This window comes from Idiotropiscis lumnitzeri, chromosome 15 (assembly GCF_059441095.1).
Source record: "Idiotropiscis lumnitzeri isolate Australia: NSW breed Sydney's pygmy pipehorse chromosome 15, RoL_Ilum_1.0, whole genome shotgun sequence".
NCBI classification, from domain to species: Eukaryota; Metazoa; Chordata; class Actinopteri; order Syngnathiformes; family Syngnathidae; genus Idiotropiscis; species Idiotropiscis lumnitzeri.
The window spans coordinates 8,365,693-8,383,037 of record NC_142405.1 but is presented as its reverse complement, the minus strand read 5'-3'; the positions used below and the strand labels follow the sequence as shown (position 1 = coordinate 8,383,037).

The window sequence follows — 17,345 nt, the reverse complement described above, 5'->3', positions numbered from 1 at the left end:
TCTCAGTAAGCGGCAATCATTGTTTTTAGCAGAAGGTAAAGAATATATCTCAGTGAGTATTGCAATATTGTCTGTCTCCGTGTTGCGCCATCATTTGTTGAAATATTCATAATATGCTCAACGGCTGTGACCATTGGCGCTATTTGTGAGCCTGTCAATGGCATTTTCCATTGCATGTAAAGATTAAGTTTGTGTGGACAGTTGTTTGATTGTTTTAAATAGTCTTTTTTTCACTCTTTGTTCTATGTTTTGTTTGACGTCACACTTGAACTGAATTTTTTTTTTTTAAATCAAAAAGCGAAATAAATATTGAAGCATATTTAAACATGTTTGGTCGAGCGACCAATATGCAGGTGTCGACTGAAAACTGAGTCAGTTTTCCGTGTAAATTTCCAGCCGAAATAATGTCACTGATAATAAATGTGGAAGTCTGGAATAAAAAAGCAAAAGGAGTCCACTTGGCGGTGAGTACTGTATGGTTCTCTATATTTGGTGCTTGGTGCATGCGTGGTGTTTAGTGGCGCGGTTGTAAAAGAGCCCCGCCAATCGCGCGGCTCTCACGCGTGAGTGGGCGTGGCTCGCATGCACTGGCTCTGATTTTTACGCGCGGTACGTGATGACCAAAAAGCACACTTCCAACTACGGTATAGTACGAAACACTGCTATATTTATTTTAGATTTTTCAACCCACCTTAAGCGGAATTTTGCAGCTTTTTTGGGTGGGGACGGTGCGCGCAATGCGGGTCTTGACGAGTCGTCCACGCGTGGCGTGATATTCCCGCATAGGGGACACTTTGGCCGCCTCAACGTGGATTTAAAAGTGTGCTTATCCTATTCATGTGATTTGTTTTTGATTGTTATATTCCTCCAACCAAGTTGACCATGACAGAGATCAATGAAATGGAGAACGACTCTCAGCTCCAACTGACCAGCCAGCCGCTGCCGTCCAAGGTAAACGTACACACGCACATGCACAATCGATTAATTTCCTATAGTAATAGACAGCTGATTTGGACTCCGTGGTCACTGTTTGCACATTTTCCATTGAAAAAGAGAAATGTTTATGTGTCCAAATTTGTCACGAGTGTCAATGAGGGCTGAAATGAGGCTCGTGGCATAAATCTGAGTTGTTAGCGTGTGCGTGTGCGCGCGCGTGCTCTCTACCTGCTCTGTGTTCTTCCACCTGTTTCTCAATTATGTAAGAGGTCACTAATGACATCACAGATCTGGGTAGTACATTTATAAATGAGATCTGGCGTCATTACGCGCGCACGCACTACAATGTGTGTGTGAGTGTGTGTTATGAGTAGATTTGTAGAAACTCATGGTTACTAAAGTCTTGCACGCATCAGTACTTTTTGAGGGTTTTCAGTTCTTCTGAAAAGCAAAGCTAAAAAATGAAAATCACTCTTACCACACCCCACACCACAGAATAATCGGTGAGGATAATCTTGTAGATTCCTTTCCCTAATTTTCATTGGAAAGGGAAGTGGGGGGTGGGCTTCATTCATGTCACACCTCGCAACCCAGGATAATCACATTTCGTGATTTCATACCCAGTTTGAATCTTTAGTTTTTCTGATCTTTTTATGTACTCGTACACTGTGATGTGGCTTGCGTGCATGACGTTGGGTGACAACAAAAATAATACGTCGTCACGTGGCAGAGTGTTCATGGAAATCCCGCGTATAGAGGCTCTTTATCATCTCATATCACTAGAGTAGCGAGGCGGGAGGATGTAGAAATATTTTGACCATATGAGACAAAGCTCCTCAATCGCCACATGTCATGGAGACGTCTACTAATTTCCATTGTCGTTATGTGCGATTGATTTAAAAACGTAAAAAAAACAATCATGTCAATACCATGTAGTCTTTCGAGAGCATATTAGTTGTGTAGTAGTCGTGATTAGCATAAGCGTCTCTTTCGTTCCAAGTGACGCTGTCCAGCTTTGTTGCTCACCATCTGCTGCTGTGTGCTGATATTCACTGACAAAACACTCACACGACTCACTGATCTACATCACAAGCGCTCGTCGTCGTACTCATCTGTGGCCTCTAGATCGATCGAGGGGTGGACGGATGAAAGCCTGCGCCGCGTGTACTTCCAGTGATCCGCATCCAATAGATTTTGCCCCTCGCCTTACTGACACACATCTGCATATTCATGCTTGTACACTACACCCCTTTTATATGTCACGCAAATGACAAAAAGCTAAAAAAAAAAAAAAGCAATTCCTTTCTTTTGTTTTACCATGATGGACAGGCATACCACCATCTTATCATATTTTCCATCATTTTGTTGGAATTTGGAATGAACATTACCAGCAAATGGGCATGAAAAGCTAAAGAAAAAAAGCACCATTTGTGGAATTTTAGTTTCCTGATCAAGAAATGTATAAACTGAGACGGTTAATAAAAAGTGGGCCATTTTGGGTCTTCTCCTCCTTCAATAAATAAGAATATGGTGCCTTTAGATACAACTTTAAATCTCTCTCGTATCTTAAAACATTTTTATCTCAACTCATACGTCCTCATTGAAATGAATGAACATGTAATTAATCCATTCCAGCTTTTAGAAATGATTTACTGAAATATGATAACTTTCTATTCTAAATTGATTGAGCTTCATCTGGAAAACAATCATTTGTTGCTAACTGAGTCCGAAGTGCGCATGTACCTACACACATGTCTAAGACTCTCCGTAACCTTCACTAACAACCCAGGCTAAACCTAGCTCCTCCCCAACATGTCTATGTATCTACGATTATGTTCCAAATTATTTGTCAATAGAAATACCAAATTATCTTGACACGCTTTCATTCAAGTATTGTATGCATATGTAAGTTGTGTTTAATTGGACCGAGATGACAGGGAATGTCGCCGAGATCGCAATCGTGCGCTAAAATCCACCCGCGGCGCAGTTGACACGTTTTTGTAGATGACTATCAGATGTCAAGAGGAGGCGGAGGATTAACCAGACTGGCTTTTCTCTTCTCCCTCTTGCAGCGGGTGCGTTGCCAAGGCTGGCAGACGCGGGCGAGCGATCGCTCATTGTTGTTATTTTAGTTCATTGTTGGAATACAATGGGAGCGACTCACGCTGCCGTTTATAGTCCTGTGCTCGTCTTCAACCGGTGTGCCTGCGCGCTTGATCTTGTGTATCGCTTCCTCATTGGATGAGGACAAATGGCTCGAAAAAAAAGCAAAATGCTTTTTGCGAGGGGGTTAGGGAGCACGAATCAGCTTATCGGGAAGCTCTGAGCCGCTTGATAACGATCTGGATCTTTTGAATCAGGTGTGTTGGAGGAGGGCGAGAGATTGGGGATCTCGACAGCAGACTCGGGGCAATCCTTTTGAGGATCACTCCACTGCTACTTCAAAGACAAATATGACATCTCAAGCTGGCCTCATTAATTAGAGGGCCACCTGATCTGTATTGATTAGTGATTGAACGGCATTAAAATGTAAGCCTGCTAATCAAAAGTGCGAGAAGCGGTAAAACAAGGACTGGCAGGAAAACATTTGATTCGGGATGGCGGCGTTGCGTTATCATGGAAATGAGCACAAACCTCCTCCTCGAGACCGCAAAGCTGTTTGAGATGAGGCGGCCTAGTTAGAGCGTAAAAGATTGCATCCCAAAATTACACCGCGCTCTTGTTCCTTGAGCTCCTTTGAAGTTTTCTTTCAGGTCTTAGTAGTGGAATAGGAAGGGGAAAAGTGGCTGATACTATCAACAAAATTTGGTTTTATGATACGGCGATAATCGACATACTAGAAGATATGCCGCCATATGTTTAACTAAAATGTTTCAAATCTTTTACTCAAAATCGAAGACCGGTGGACCAAAACCGAGTCATGTGAGAGTACGATACAGTATGGATACCGTTTCCTTAGTTGTCCTTCAAATTGTGTGACTTAGCTCAATAAGAATCTCCCATTGGATTTTAAGTCACATCTGTTGATTGATACTTTCAGAAAGGTATGAATTTAACTGACTTGATACATTCACGGTGGTATCATGATAATTGCGCAATAGCATATATATGTAACTGAAAATGGGGAAATTTAACTCAAAGCAGCATCTATTGGCAAATGGATATTATCCTGTGACAAACGATACGGTCGCAATATCGATGTCATGATACACAGCTGCAAGCGTTTTTAGCAAAGTCAGCCATTGATACTGTAAGAGAGGTATGAATTTACCTGACTCATTATAGGATCATTCAGGTATCCTGAGATAGCAATTGTATGATAATCAACATTCATTCATTGGAATAAAATATACCTCTGAATTGTGATGTCAACATAGCTGAGAGGTTTTGATGAAAATTCAAATAGACACACAATGGGATACTATTGTTATCATTTTGGTATCATGATACAGCATTTATTGACATTTTTTTAGGGAGCCCAGCATTTGTATTACTGAAAAGTGGAGAACAGACTTCTTAAAAAAACATCACAAGGCAATTGAAGCAATAACTTCTCCTAAGTAGCATCCCTTCGTATTTATTTGAAAACGTAGCCCACAAAGCTAATTTCACAAATTTGATTAGCATGTCTATCACAAATAGACCCACAAATGAGTCTCAAGAGGCCGTGCCAGAAAACAATCAGGAAGTTGGTTAGTTTGCTTTGGCGTGGTCCATGTTTTACATTTTCAGAATTTTTTTAGTAGCACCCCCTCTGATTACTTAGGGAAAAGCCAGCCCTTGAAGCCAGATTATTTTTAGCAACATCAAATTCCTTGGGCATGTCATGTATATTTTGGTTTCAAACGTCATTTTAATGCTCATTGTGTTCATTTTTATTTCCAGACATCCTTCAAATATGCATGCCTTTTATCCAATTGCTCCCAGAGTTGAACCACATATCTTTCTATATCGTAACGTTCAGGCACAGTGGAGCTTTAACATTGAATTATATCTGCTGTATGACGCATTGATTTCCTGCGTGCGGATCAGAATAATCGGCTTGTAAAGGTCTGCGGTCTTTTGTCATGAGGATGCCGTGCGTATTGATTGCCAGCGTTGTGTACCTTGCGTGGCGGTCCAAGGGAGTGCTCAGTATCCGACATTAAGGTAGCTAATGCATTTCATCCAAGCCGTCACATACAATGTTCACGTTAGACGACCTCCACTGATGGAGCTAATAGTGAAACGGAAGCCCAGAGGAAGGCTCTTCTCCCTCTCCAGCTCACAAAGGATTCGATTAATTGTAATTGAGACGCTCGCTCCAGTTCTGCAGTCATTTGTTCTAATTGACAGATACAAACGTATGCTTTAAAAAGCACAATGGATTACACTGACTGAGCGCTCCCTTGCATTCGCTGTGCCCAAAATATAAGAAGCAGCTCTTATGATGCAGCCAGTGCGAATAAACACATTTGGTTCAACATCATGCCCAAATCCAATCTTCAACCCAATCTGTTGCGTCAAACTAAATTAAAGTAGCGGCTCCAAATGCATATCTGCCCAGTGCGTGGTTAGGGAAACAACCTAGCATTTTTTTTAGCGTGTATACATTGAGTTCCACTTTTTAAATTCATGACCAAAATAATCGAACCTTTCGGCCATATTTTCATTTATTGAGATGCTGCTGTAGTTTCACGACATTAGCTCCCATTTTATTGTTCTTGATTATATTTTTAATTTGATTAATGAAGCCTCCATAGTTAACATTTGACTTTATAATTTCATATAAAAAACAGTTAATATGTCCAAATAATTAAGAAAATAATGCCATATTGCCCGTGTATTCCCATGGTGGCCTGTTTACTTCTAATGGAGCCAATCTTAAGCGTTTATTTATTTTTTACTGGGGATGTGATGTGTGGTGTGTGTGTATATATATATATATATATATATATATATATATATATATATATATATATATATATATATATATATATATATATATATATATATATATATATATATATATATATTTTTTTTTTTTTTTAATTTATTTATTTTATTTTTTTTTCATTTTATTTTATTTTATTTTTGGGTGGGAACATGGCATCATTGGCGAATGGCCGTGAGCGTGCTCGTGTTCCACTTATCTTGCCGGATCGATGCGATCTGTTGGGGCCACTCCCGTGTGATTTTTATGGAATCCATCACCCGAGACCTTGCGTGGCAATCAGGGCTGCGCGTGACACATGATGAATTTTGATTTCGCCTCCCATCGTATTACGAGACAGGCTGGTGATAGACGATAAGGCCCATTTCCTCACAATGGCCCCAGCGCCACCAAGAAAAGGCCATTTACTCACGTGACCCCCACCTCAACCCCTCCCATGTGCGAGGATGTTCCCCAAGGCGTATATCTGGTTTAGCCCTGTTTGCAACATGATTGGCTTTATACAGAGTGTGGTAGAATGTGGACATGAAACCTCCAGGAAGTGAAAATAGCGGAAAACGTGCATGACTTTTTCAGCTATGACAGCTTTCACTCTTATGGGGGGGCTTTTGAAGTGTGTCAACGGGCTTGTTCTTCCACACCACAGTCATCCAAGCTTGCCTTTAGCGCCTTAGCCTTGATAACAAATTCATTGTCAGTCGCTTTCAAAGCAGAGTTCCCCATACTGGCAGACAAGAAATAGTAGATCTTTTACCAGAAACAAAGTTTTTCCGTTCTCAACAGTAGAACATTTGTTAGATTCACCAAAAACACCAGTTTCCGACCAAAAGCTCAGAAAATGAGCTTTTTGTGAAAAGAAACATATCAAGCAGAGCAGTGACTATGACCGTCATTTTTAAAAAATAATGTCCTGTGGAATTGGACAATTTCTTAAGGCACTCTAATATTTTGTGAGGTACACAAAAACTACATGAAGCATTTTGGTCATGTGGACCGACTTTTTTTTTTTTTGCTTACTAACGATGCATGGTAGCTTTGAGTGCTTATTGGATAATTTTATTAAAGAGTTAGAGCAAACAATTACATTGTATTATTGCATTCCCGGAGAATAAAACAGATCCATAAGCAGTATCGATAATGGAATAGAAATGGCTCATTTCCCGTCATTACCCGTAAACCTAATAAGGACAAGCTATTTTGAAATCCGGTGGTTCTCGGCCAGCCCCTGCGTCCCAATACTTTTGTCTGCATATGACGGTGCATTTTCTTCACGAGGTGTTATTTTATTTGCGACTCATCATGTTCTTTTTACCCCGCGGTGCTCGTATCACAGCAGAATGAAACCGTAAAATTGTTCTCATTCCCTCCCTGAAGGCCAGTCCGATTTTTCTCCTAAAATGCGCGGCACTATTGGCTTTCTTTTGTCGTGGGTACAATTGCTTAGGACTTTGGTTCCTCTCCTACAGAAAAAAGAGAAAAAATGTCCAATCAGCATGAAGCATTTTGCATGTTTTAATCAATTATTTTTTCAAATTTTCTTTTAATTTTTTTAATGATTTTTGTTTAGTTGCAGAGACTGAAGCGCTCGCTGTCGTTCATGCGCAGCAAAAGCGTTGAGAACTTCTTCCAGCGCTCCTACAGCGACGCCCGCCTCGCCCCAGAGTTCATCACAGAGCCTGCGCCCCCCTCATCGCCCTCGCCGCCCCCCTTGGAGCTGATGCCGGCTGGCTCGCCCGTTGTGGGTTCGCGGCCCTCGCCGTCGCTGTCGCCGTCGATCAGCCCCAACCCCTCCATCGCCTCCCACTCGCCCTCGCTCAGACTGTCCCCGTCGCTGCCCCCCAAACCCCCCCAGGTCACACACTGCTTCCACAATCATGTCTTTCGCAAGCCTACCAACTGCCAGCTCTGCAAGAACATGATTCTAGGTGAGACCGCCGTTACTTATTTATTCTTATACTATTCATTCTATTTACTTTTCACTTTGAAATCAGTTTGACTCATTTTTTGTAACTGCTTTTAAATGACACACTTTCAAAATCCCCAACAAAGCAGCGAGACAGTTTTGAGCCAGAATTATTGGGAGAGATCTGATCGACCCCTTTCGCGTCACGGAAGGTGTGAATAGCCTCGAAGAAGTACGTGGAGTTTCTGACTGACTATAGGTGCAAAATGAAGAACAAATCTTTGCGCCACGAATTTATCTTTATGCATGACGATACGTCATCGTATGCCGCAAGGAATTCCTCAGCATCATGGTCTGCTATGGACATAAAAGGAGAGAAACTAGTGTGTGCCCCCCCCCCCCCCATCCCCCCCTGACATTCAACCACAGTGAGAACCTTTAAAGCATCCATAAGCAAAAGGTCTATGAGGATAGGAGGCGTTTAAAAACATTCAAACGATTCTATAAAAGTTGATGACTTGAAAATTATGATGAGCCCATTTGCATAGAAAATGTAAAACAATTGTCGTTCGTGTAATAATTTGGGGCATTATGTATTTACTGACTTACATCATTTCGGCGTATTTTACTTAGATGCTGACAGTTACCATCGACTTGACTCATTTCTAGTTGACAAAATGACATTGACTCCCCTTTTTTAAATTTAATTGCACAAATGCGTAAAAGTTGATATAGCTTGGACGCAAAAATTTCCCTCACTGTGGTTATTATTTTGTCTTCACATAAGCACGTGCCTGCTTTTTTTTTTGCGTTATCTGCTTGTGTTTTTGCTACTTGCCATCACATTGATGGATTCCCGACCACAAACCGCTCCTCTTCTCTTGCATTCCATTTTTTTCCCCAGCATGCATGGTGTCCTCTTCATTATTACGTGATGGATCATCCGGCTCCTCACTCACCTCCTCCCCATGCCGCTTTAATCAACACGTCAGAGAAGTCAAAGAAGCGCTCATATATAATTACGACACGACTGGGATAGGATAGGGAATAAAAAAAATCGCTTGTGAATCATTCAAAACCACAAAGATCGTCATGTCGGAGTGCTTTTAACACTGTGATGGAACCGTGACGAATCAATTATTTCTTTCTTACTTACTGCATAGGAAACTCCAAGCAGGCCTTGCGCTGTAAAACGTGCAAGCTGGCTGCTCACCTGTGGTGCACTTCAGAACTCTCGCAGCAGCCGTGTCATGGCAAGGTACGACAAAACACAAGACCATATATCAGGTTCTGGACGGCGGTCCAGAGGGATCTTTGCGTAACAAGCCAGTAAAAGAGAATTCGTTTCTTCTGAGCTCTCTTTCTTCCTTTCGATTAATACCTGAAGTTGCAGGTGTTGTATCGCTTTGAATTTGAGATCAGCACAGCTTTTGAGTAGAAAATAAAGATTCGGTGCTAAATCTTGGCATGGGAGAGAAATGCCCGCTTGTTATAGGCAACTCACACTCAGTGTATGTATGATATAAACTGAAGTACGTCTCATAGTTTGTAGTGCAAATTGTGTTTCACGATCTTGAGAAAAGATGACGCAGTTCATGGAGTGAATGACGTATGGAATCAAAAAAAAAAAAAAAGTGTCACTCACTGCGGGTTTCTTTGTTGTATAACTCTAAATACATTTTTGTTTTGTTATTGGAAGCCTTTTGACAGTCTTATTTTTGTTGTGTTACAGTTTGAGTAACAATTTTACATGTGACAAACTTTAAAAACTTTTTTTTGCGCACAATTTAGTATTAGTGGTGGTAGTAGTAGTTTGGTAGCGTGTGCGCAGGCGTCTTTTTTTTTTTTTTTTTAACTTTCCAATTAATGATCAAACCAGAGTTGCCCACGACTCTTCTCTCCCCATTTTCATAAAAACATCAACATTTGACATCAACCCCGCTTAGAGTTAAGCAACATGTATCTCGAGTAGCCCAAGAAGAATGTGGAGGCCACTGAGAGGCGTGTACGACAGCTGAAATCTCTCATCAGGAACAAAGGCAAAATGCTGATTACCTCACGCGTGCGTTCTCTCTGCATAATGTGACAGAGTGGCTCATTTGCAAGCCGAGGCAGCGACACTTATTTGCTTAATTCAGTGTGAAATGACAGCCGGGTGTTAAAAAGCCCCGTGCTGAAAGTCGCCGCTACAGCCGAGTGAGATGTTCCTTGGCGCCAGTGTGTTTTCCATTCGATTGAATCTCTTCAAATGACTCGGTTGAAGACACGCGTAATGGCGGCGTGGGGGCCCTTGAAGATATGGGACTAATGGAAGCTGAACAAAAATCATTACGCGCTGTGTTCTCCTCTGTTAGTCGGGCGCCTTCAAGCGAAACTTCAGCTCACCGATGCTCGTCACCGAACAACTAGCTGTCGTCAAAGAAGTCCAGCCCAGTCAAGGTGAGTGTGTGTGCGTGCGCGTGTGTGTGTGAGTTGTTTTGTATTATCGAACATGTGAGTACATTTCCTTGGGAAGCTAATGAAAGGTTTTCAGACATCCACGCAAAATAACCCAATTAAAAAAGATGACATTTCCGAGCCAATTTATTTGTACGTAGAACTCTATCCAGTTTTTGATGAAGGTGAGAATTAAATCTTACTCATCTCGCTGACGCTTATTATTTCAATAGTGGGACACCCTTGCACAAAACTGTAGAAGAGGTGACATTTGTTTAGCTATGTGCTTTAAATAAGGGGAAAACGAGCCATTATCTTGTGAGGTTATGTGAATAAAGAAGTCTTAATATTGCAAAAATAAATTCGTTTTATTTCCAGGCAATAAAAGTTCTGTTTTTGTTTTTTTTTGTTTTTGTTTTTTTGCTGCATGCTTTTAATGGAGGATGTAGCACCCTCTAGTGGTCCGATTCATATTAACTGGACTACCTGTAGTACAGAATAAAATTTGAACGTAATTGACTGTATTAGTTAATTACTTCTTACTACTGTACTTGAGAGAACAAAGCGATAAAGTTCCAAGAATAAATTAGTCAGCAGGGCACACGATCTTTATAAAAACAAGCGTAACTGATGAAGCTTGTTATCAACAACATAACTGCATACAACACCAAGTGAAGTGTATTCACATTTTCAGTATATTACATTAGCGTTCTGCACATAACATTCCAGTGATGTACGCATTCACAAAGTCGACTTATTATTCTGCTAAACTATGCATTTGTTTCAAAGTGCAGCAAGAAGGAGCCAAGTTGAGGCCATTCTCTTTATTATGAAGACAAAGTCTCAACAAGGCTGGCTGCAAATACCAACTATCAGTGCACATTGACGTTAAACGCAGCTGACTTATCCTCAAACAGGCCGCCGTACTGTATGATAGGTCAACACATGGGTTCATTTGTCGCTCCGAATCAGACTTCAGCGCCTCGTGCTGTCACTTCTTTTTAGACTCTGCAAATGAGGGCTAAAATTAACCTACAACAAAATAGGAAGTCCTGGAAATTTAAAACATTTGATTGTCAAACGGATGCCACACCTTCTGTGTGTATCAGGGGAGAAAGCCAAAGAAAAAGAAAAATGCATTGGTGGAGTCTTGCAAGATGTGCTAAGCTCATGGTTGGAGTCGTGCGCGATGTTGTCATGCTGTTGCTCGGCAGAATGACAAAAAAAATTAATTAAAAAAAAAACATATATATATATATATATATGTGTATATATATATATTCGACTTTTTGCTAAATGAGCTTGTTGACTCGTGAGAAATTTTGACACCAGAAAACTTTTTTTGCCCCCCCCCCCCGCCAAAAAAAAAAAATGAACCATTAAGAAGTACTGTTCATTTATGACGTGCGCTTAAACGAAAGTGTGATGATTAGTCGGCATATTGGTGCCTTCTTAACTTTTGGCTCTTCTCTCAAACACTAAAGTAGGTCACTCCAGCTAAAATTAGACCTCCTACCCCATTCTCCCCCACGCCGACATGCATGCACAATATTCCCAGCATTTTGTGTGTGTGTGATTTCAGAAGTGGTGAGGGCACGCGTGGACCCGGTGTACGCCGCCTTGCGCTACGGGACATCGTTGGCGCAGATGAGCCGCTCCAGTTTTGGCAGCATGTCGGAGTCGCCCACGCGAAGTTTGGTACGAGATTGAGAGAAAGTTTCCATGGCAGGCATGCACCCAGTTTTGTCTTCTTAGTGAACCCCACCCTGCTATACCTCAAATTGGAATTCACGGCACTTCTACCGTAGGCATAGACCTGCCAACTCTATAAAAAAAAATACAGTGCAATATTTTTTTAAGTACAGCTCCATTATATTAACTTTTAAGTACAATACATTTGCAGTTAATAATTTAGTTTTTTAAGTGCGTTTTAATAATGTGTTAAAATTTGTAAAATTGTAAGTGTACCATTCACTGTTTTTTATGACTTAATAATAATAATAATAAATTATTTAAATGAAATTATATTGTGGATTTTCTCCCATCATGAGTCAGTGTTCAACATAATTCCCTATTTTTTATTTTTTTGTTTCACACTCACTTGTAAGGGCATCATCCCCCTAAATGCTTTTTATTTTCCCAGTGCTACAAAGTTCTCTTCAATTTTGCACGTGTCGTGCCATCGAGGGCCTCAATTAACATGTAATGTATGCTGTTGTCAATCAAAGGGTGAGGCGGGTGAGGAGAGGCAGGGGAGACAGTGCAGCATGGAGGAAGACATCCCTCGGGAGACGGGAGGTATCATCACTGCAGTGTGTTTGTCTGTTGTATACATGCATGTATTTACACATCTTAGTATGTCATTGCCCCCCCACCCCCCTTTTAAGCGTTTAGTACGACAACTTCACAAAATTCTCCCAAACAAGTGTGGTGTACACATAACGCCGTAATTCATATTCCGATTAAAACAATAATGCAAACAAATGTGTGGCTTTATTGCTTCAACGTTTCACGAAACATGTGGCCTGTGTGTCTTAAGCCTTGCACATAGCTAGAAGCAGAGATTTTATGCGATTTGAAAATTGCCTTCCACTATTTCGTGATGAGCATTTTAATTTGATTGTTCAGCCCTTTGTGTTGACATGAGTGCGTGTGTGTGTGTGTGTGTGTATTTACAACCATGTGTTTACACGCGTCTGTGTTTTCTGGCATGTGTTCACACTTTTTCCCTTCCAGACTCTGTTGCCGTTGACATTGAGGTGGAGAAGGATGAAGACGAGAGTGCCAGTCAAGCTGAGACGCCTGCTGAGGTGCGTGCGTGCGTGCGTGCGTGCGTGCGTGCGTGCATGCGTGCATGCGTGGGTGAGCGCGACTCAGTTAATGGCTGGGGCGATTTTTCATTTTAACATTTTTTTGGGGGTTGTGCGTGTGTTTTTTGGGGGGGCACCCCATTTTTTCTGGAAAATGTTTATTGAGCTTTTTCAATAATTCTTTGGTTTAATACGCCCCCTATATCATCCCACCCCCTAGGGCCAGCGCCCTGTGCCCCCCCCCCCCCCCCCCGCCCCCTTGCACACCACTGGTATGCCCACTTCTATAATGCATGCACCTCACAGCCTCTTTCCCCTTTCCAGGTGCCCCCCAAACGCATCGAGGTTCACTCCATGCATACTTACGTGGCTCTCTACAGCTTTCTGCCTCAGGAACACAATGACCTGGAACTACAGTGAGTCAACACCCATGCTATTGTTTTGATAAAAATGTTCCTCTTACTTCATCATCGCGTCCTCAGAGGACACATTCGGGGCCTCGGACGACTAATTATGCACTCCCTGCTCGTCACCGTGCCCACGTAGTGGATGGAAGTAGAAGAAAGATATTGAGGTGTGGGGGCGTTCAATGTGTTTAAATTGTTCAGCTGGACGAAATGGGCGGAGAATTCATTCTCAAAGCAGCAACGAAGATGAAATACAGAAGGAAAAAGGAAGAGCTGTGCGGGAAAATGAGGCGATTGTGGAATTGATTATTGACCATTGACTGTGGTATTGATGATGATGGTGCTAATCAATGGAGTCAAGAACATTTTTTGTTTTGCTTCAACATTAAGATTGTCTGCTTTCATGGCAGACTACAGAAATCTAAAGAATATTGACTGAGTAGTGGTTGAATTTCAGAAGATTTTACCTGTTGTAAATTAATCTAGGTCTCAAAACAATCAATCGATTATCAAAATAATCATTTTGTTTGATTATCGATTAGTTGTCGATTAATAGTTACTTCTGTAGTAACTATGTAATTGAATAGAATGTTTAAATGAGTTGATTAAACAATTTGTGCGCAGTGATTTCACATTTTAATTCATTGTGCTGAAAACTGTGGTGTGCCACCAGGGGGTGGTATAGCACAGACATAAACTTACCTGATTTTAGAATAAATCGCAGAAGAAGATCTGTGTTTTTTTTGTTTTTTTTCACCGAGGATAAAGAATATTTGCCTGTGAGTATTGTTGTGTCGTTTTTCGCACAGCACTGCAAAAGCAGCTACTCACTGTTAACAGGGAAGGAGACGTCTCCTCTACTGGGGAGTCGCCATCAATGAGTCTTTTTCTTCTTGGTTTTTGTGGTGTCTCATCACGAGGCCTTTCCCTGTTGCAAAGAAACAGTTTTCTTTACTCATTTTGCTAGCTTGTGGTTTTAATATTAGCATTACGCGACCGAGACAATTAGCATCTTGACATGCATCAAGTCCGCCATTGACGGATGCGATCCAATTACTTTTCAAAATAAAATATTTTTCAGCCTCAGGTAATAAATGAATTTCGGATTTTCAACTATAGCCAGTGCTTTTGTAATGTGTCTGCCATATTTTACAGGGGTTATTCAGGTATCCCAGAATCATTTTTTTTTTCTATTCAGTACTTCACCTTCTGAACAAAATCTCATAAGTAATTCAGGCTCCTTTGTCAAAGCCGAGAACATTTTCTTGTATTTATTTATTTTATTTTTTTTGCACTTGGCTTTTGTCCTGCACAAATCTCTCTTTCGTCTTTCTACCGTCCTCACGTTCCTTCTTTTATCCTTTTTTTTTTTGCCTCATCATTCCCAGCCCCGGTGATCGGGTGCAAGTCACAGACGACTCCAACGAGGAGTGGTGGAAGGTAGGTGATGAGACTAAATGATCATTTTGATGCGTGTCTCTTGTCTGTGTGTAGTGCGTATGGTATCAGAGGTGTTGAAATCAAGTGCACCTGCTCAGACTAAAATGGAGTCATTTCCCCAGAAGATTAGTCTAAAAGGAGTGTTAAAAAAAACAGGTGTGAGCCTGCATACAGTATCTGTGAGTACGATTGTGTGTACATCCAAGATGCGCGCATCTTATCAAGGCCCTCCATCAACTCCAGCATTTTCAATCAGCGATGATTGTTGTGAGCACGTGCGCATTATGTATACTGAATTCCACCTCCCATAAGCTGTGAAATATGTGATGGGAATTAATAATGTGTGAAATATGGACATACAGAATGTTTCAGCTGTTTATGCAAATGTGTCAAAAACAATTTCAGCTTGTCGGGAGTGATTATCGCCACCCGTTTTTTACTCGGCCACTAACAAACGCGCACACATGGAAATGTAAATCTTGCTATTAACAAGTACAAAGAATCGGTCTAATATCCATATTTCCGATTTTTAAATTTCCTTTCAGGTGATCGTCTGAGCACAATGTGTCTATAAAGTACATTCTTGGTGTTGGAGTTGCTCTCAAACGATGTCTGCCATCTAGTGGTGAACACTGTTATTACAACTCAGAACTGCTCCTACGTAAAGAAAACATTTCTCTTTTTAAATATGAACCACGTTGAGACCACCATTTGCACATCCCTGCTGTACATTATGCAGGTTGATGTATCGTACAGTCAGAAAGGAAAATATTGAAAAATGATCAGAACGTAAAAAAAATATATATATAAACCGACTGCTGGATTTCCACCTTGAAGCAGTCAGCAACCTCGACATGTCGCACTAATAAAATGTTTTTTTTTTTACCCGCGTTATTGAATGACTCATAGTTTAACTGCTCCCTTTGTTTCGGCCTCCCCCAGGGCAAGAGCGGCGACCGTGTGGGTTTTTTCCCAGCCAACTTTGTGCAGCGGGTCCGTCCCGGCGAGCGAGTGTGGCGCGTCATACAGGGAACATCCGCCGGCAGCTGGGAGAGAGGACAAATGGTGGTCAAAGAGGCGCAGGTACCCACGCCACAGGCTCCGCTTTGTTGCGTTTTACGACCCCCCCTTGTGTCATTGCAACCACGGCAACCGAGTGACGAAATTCTCAACGACCGCGTCCTGAACTGCACTTGCACTCTCAAATGACAACAGAAAAATTCCGTTCTGTTACTGTATTGTCACTCTTTGAAGAGGGAGCTTGCCGTTTTTAAAAACCATGTTGGTTTTAAGTTTTCCATTTTTGGAACTGAATCTTATCAATGAGAAAGAGATGATACAAATATTTTTCTGAGGTGGACAGTCAAAATGCTTTCAGAAAAGTTTCTTAAGCACAAGTTTAGTCATTTGGGAATTGTAAAAAAATAAATAAATTAAAAAAGACAGTTTTTGTCAGTTGTGTTTGACTTTGAGGTGTACCTAATGAATTGTCCTTTGTCAGATCTGCGTGGGCAAGCGCGAGGACAGCGACACCTTGGTGAAGCTGAGTAGCGGCAAGAAGCGAGGCCTGGTGCCCGCGCACTCCATCGAGGAGATCTGAGCCTCGCTGACATTGTCATCGTCTCTTCTCATCTTTTCCTTCTTCTTTTTTCTGCGCTGAACGTTTCACCAAATCTCACTGTAAGTCGTAATGGATAACAAAATGGACTCTTGTGTGTTTACATTTGGGCGACACGCTTCCTTCATGTTTCATACCCCACGTGAAAGAAAATGTCGAGGATGGAGAGGACTGATATGTGATGTGATTGTTTCTATTTTTTTTTTTATGAGGAAAGTGTAACATCAGTTTGTATTCTTTTTCAGAAGTGAAGGCTGATGATGATGTTAAAAAAGCAATCACATATTCGGTGTGTACACTAATCTCGAGGTCATTCTGCATATCAAATTAAGGAGAGCAACAATCCAATCAGAACAGGGCTTAGTAACATATCGAATATTAATGAGAAATTTTCCTGCTCAAGATGACTGGTGTTTTTTCTAGCTAACTTGAATAGCTTGGAAAAAAGCATTTCCAACTCAATTAAATGATAATAAAATTGTTGCTGTATGCAAAAGTTAAATACAACTTTAACTGTATTTAGAGCCCACGTACCACTTGTGATATCACTAGTCTGGATTCATTATTTACTCAAAGTGTGGTCCTAGTAACATTAGAGGTCCCCCTAGTGGTGCGTAAAAGAATCACTGCCAAAGTACTGTTCAGTTGTATTTAACTTTTGATTACAATGCATTTGAATGATCATTTTTTAAAACTGTTTATATTGAGGCTTTTATTTTGGAATGACTTTATTTGATTATTTAATGTACATTTGAATGAAACCTGTCTTGTTTGTGATGAACATTCGACGCTACGGTATTTTAATGTTAGTCATGATGCTGATATTCGGAAAGGTAGTTTTTTTTTTTTCCCAGGAGGTACT

General features: G+C 41.0%; 1 protein-coding gene across 1 annotated transcript; it reads left to right on the top strand.

Moving 5' to 3' along the window:
• The first annotated feature begins 586 nt into the window (after positions 1–586).
• Positions 587–16,741, top strand: LOC148322684 (SH3 and cysteine-rich domain-containing protein 2-like). The gene is made up of 11 exons (XM_088316963.1): positions 587–951; positions 7,437–7,794; positions 8,936–9,030; positions 10,127–10,211; positions 11,791–11,906; positions 12,437–12,506; positions 12,945–13,018; positions 13,343–13,434; positions 14,814–14,865; positions 15,808–15,948; positions 16,367–16,741. Exons 1-11 carry the CDS (start codon positions 883–885, stop codon positions 16,463–16,465), a joined length of 1,251 nt encoding a protein of 416 aa, XP_088173089.1. The 5' UTR covers positions 587–882; the 3' UTR covers positions 16,466–16,741.
• Positions 16,742–17,345: the final 604 nt, after the last annotated feature.

What these genes read in the sequence shown, in the direction of transcription:
- LOC148322684 (XM_088316963.1), top strand. Translation starts at nt 883, where the DNA reads ATGACAGAGATCAATGAAATGGAGAACGACTCTCAGCTCCAACTGACC. An exon ending in AAGCTGAGACGCCTGCTGAG is followed by an intron (nt 13,019 to 13,342) that starts GTGCGTGCGTGC and finishes TCCCCTTTCCAG; the next exon opens with GTGCCCCCCAAACGCATCGA. An exon ending in CCAACGAGGAGTGGTGGAAG is followed by an intron (nt 14,866 to 15,807) that starts GTAGGTGATGAG and finishes GGCCTCCCCCAG; the next exon opens with GGCAAGAGCGGCGACCGTGT.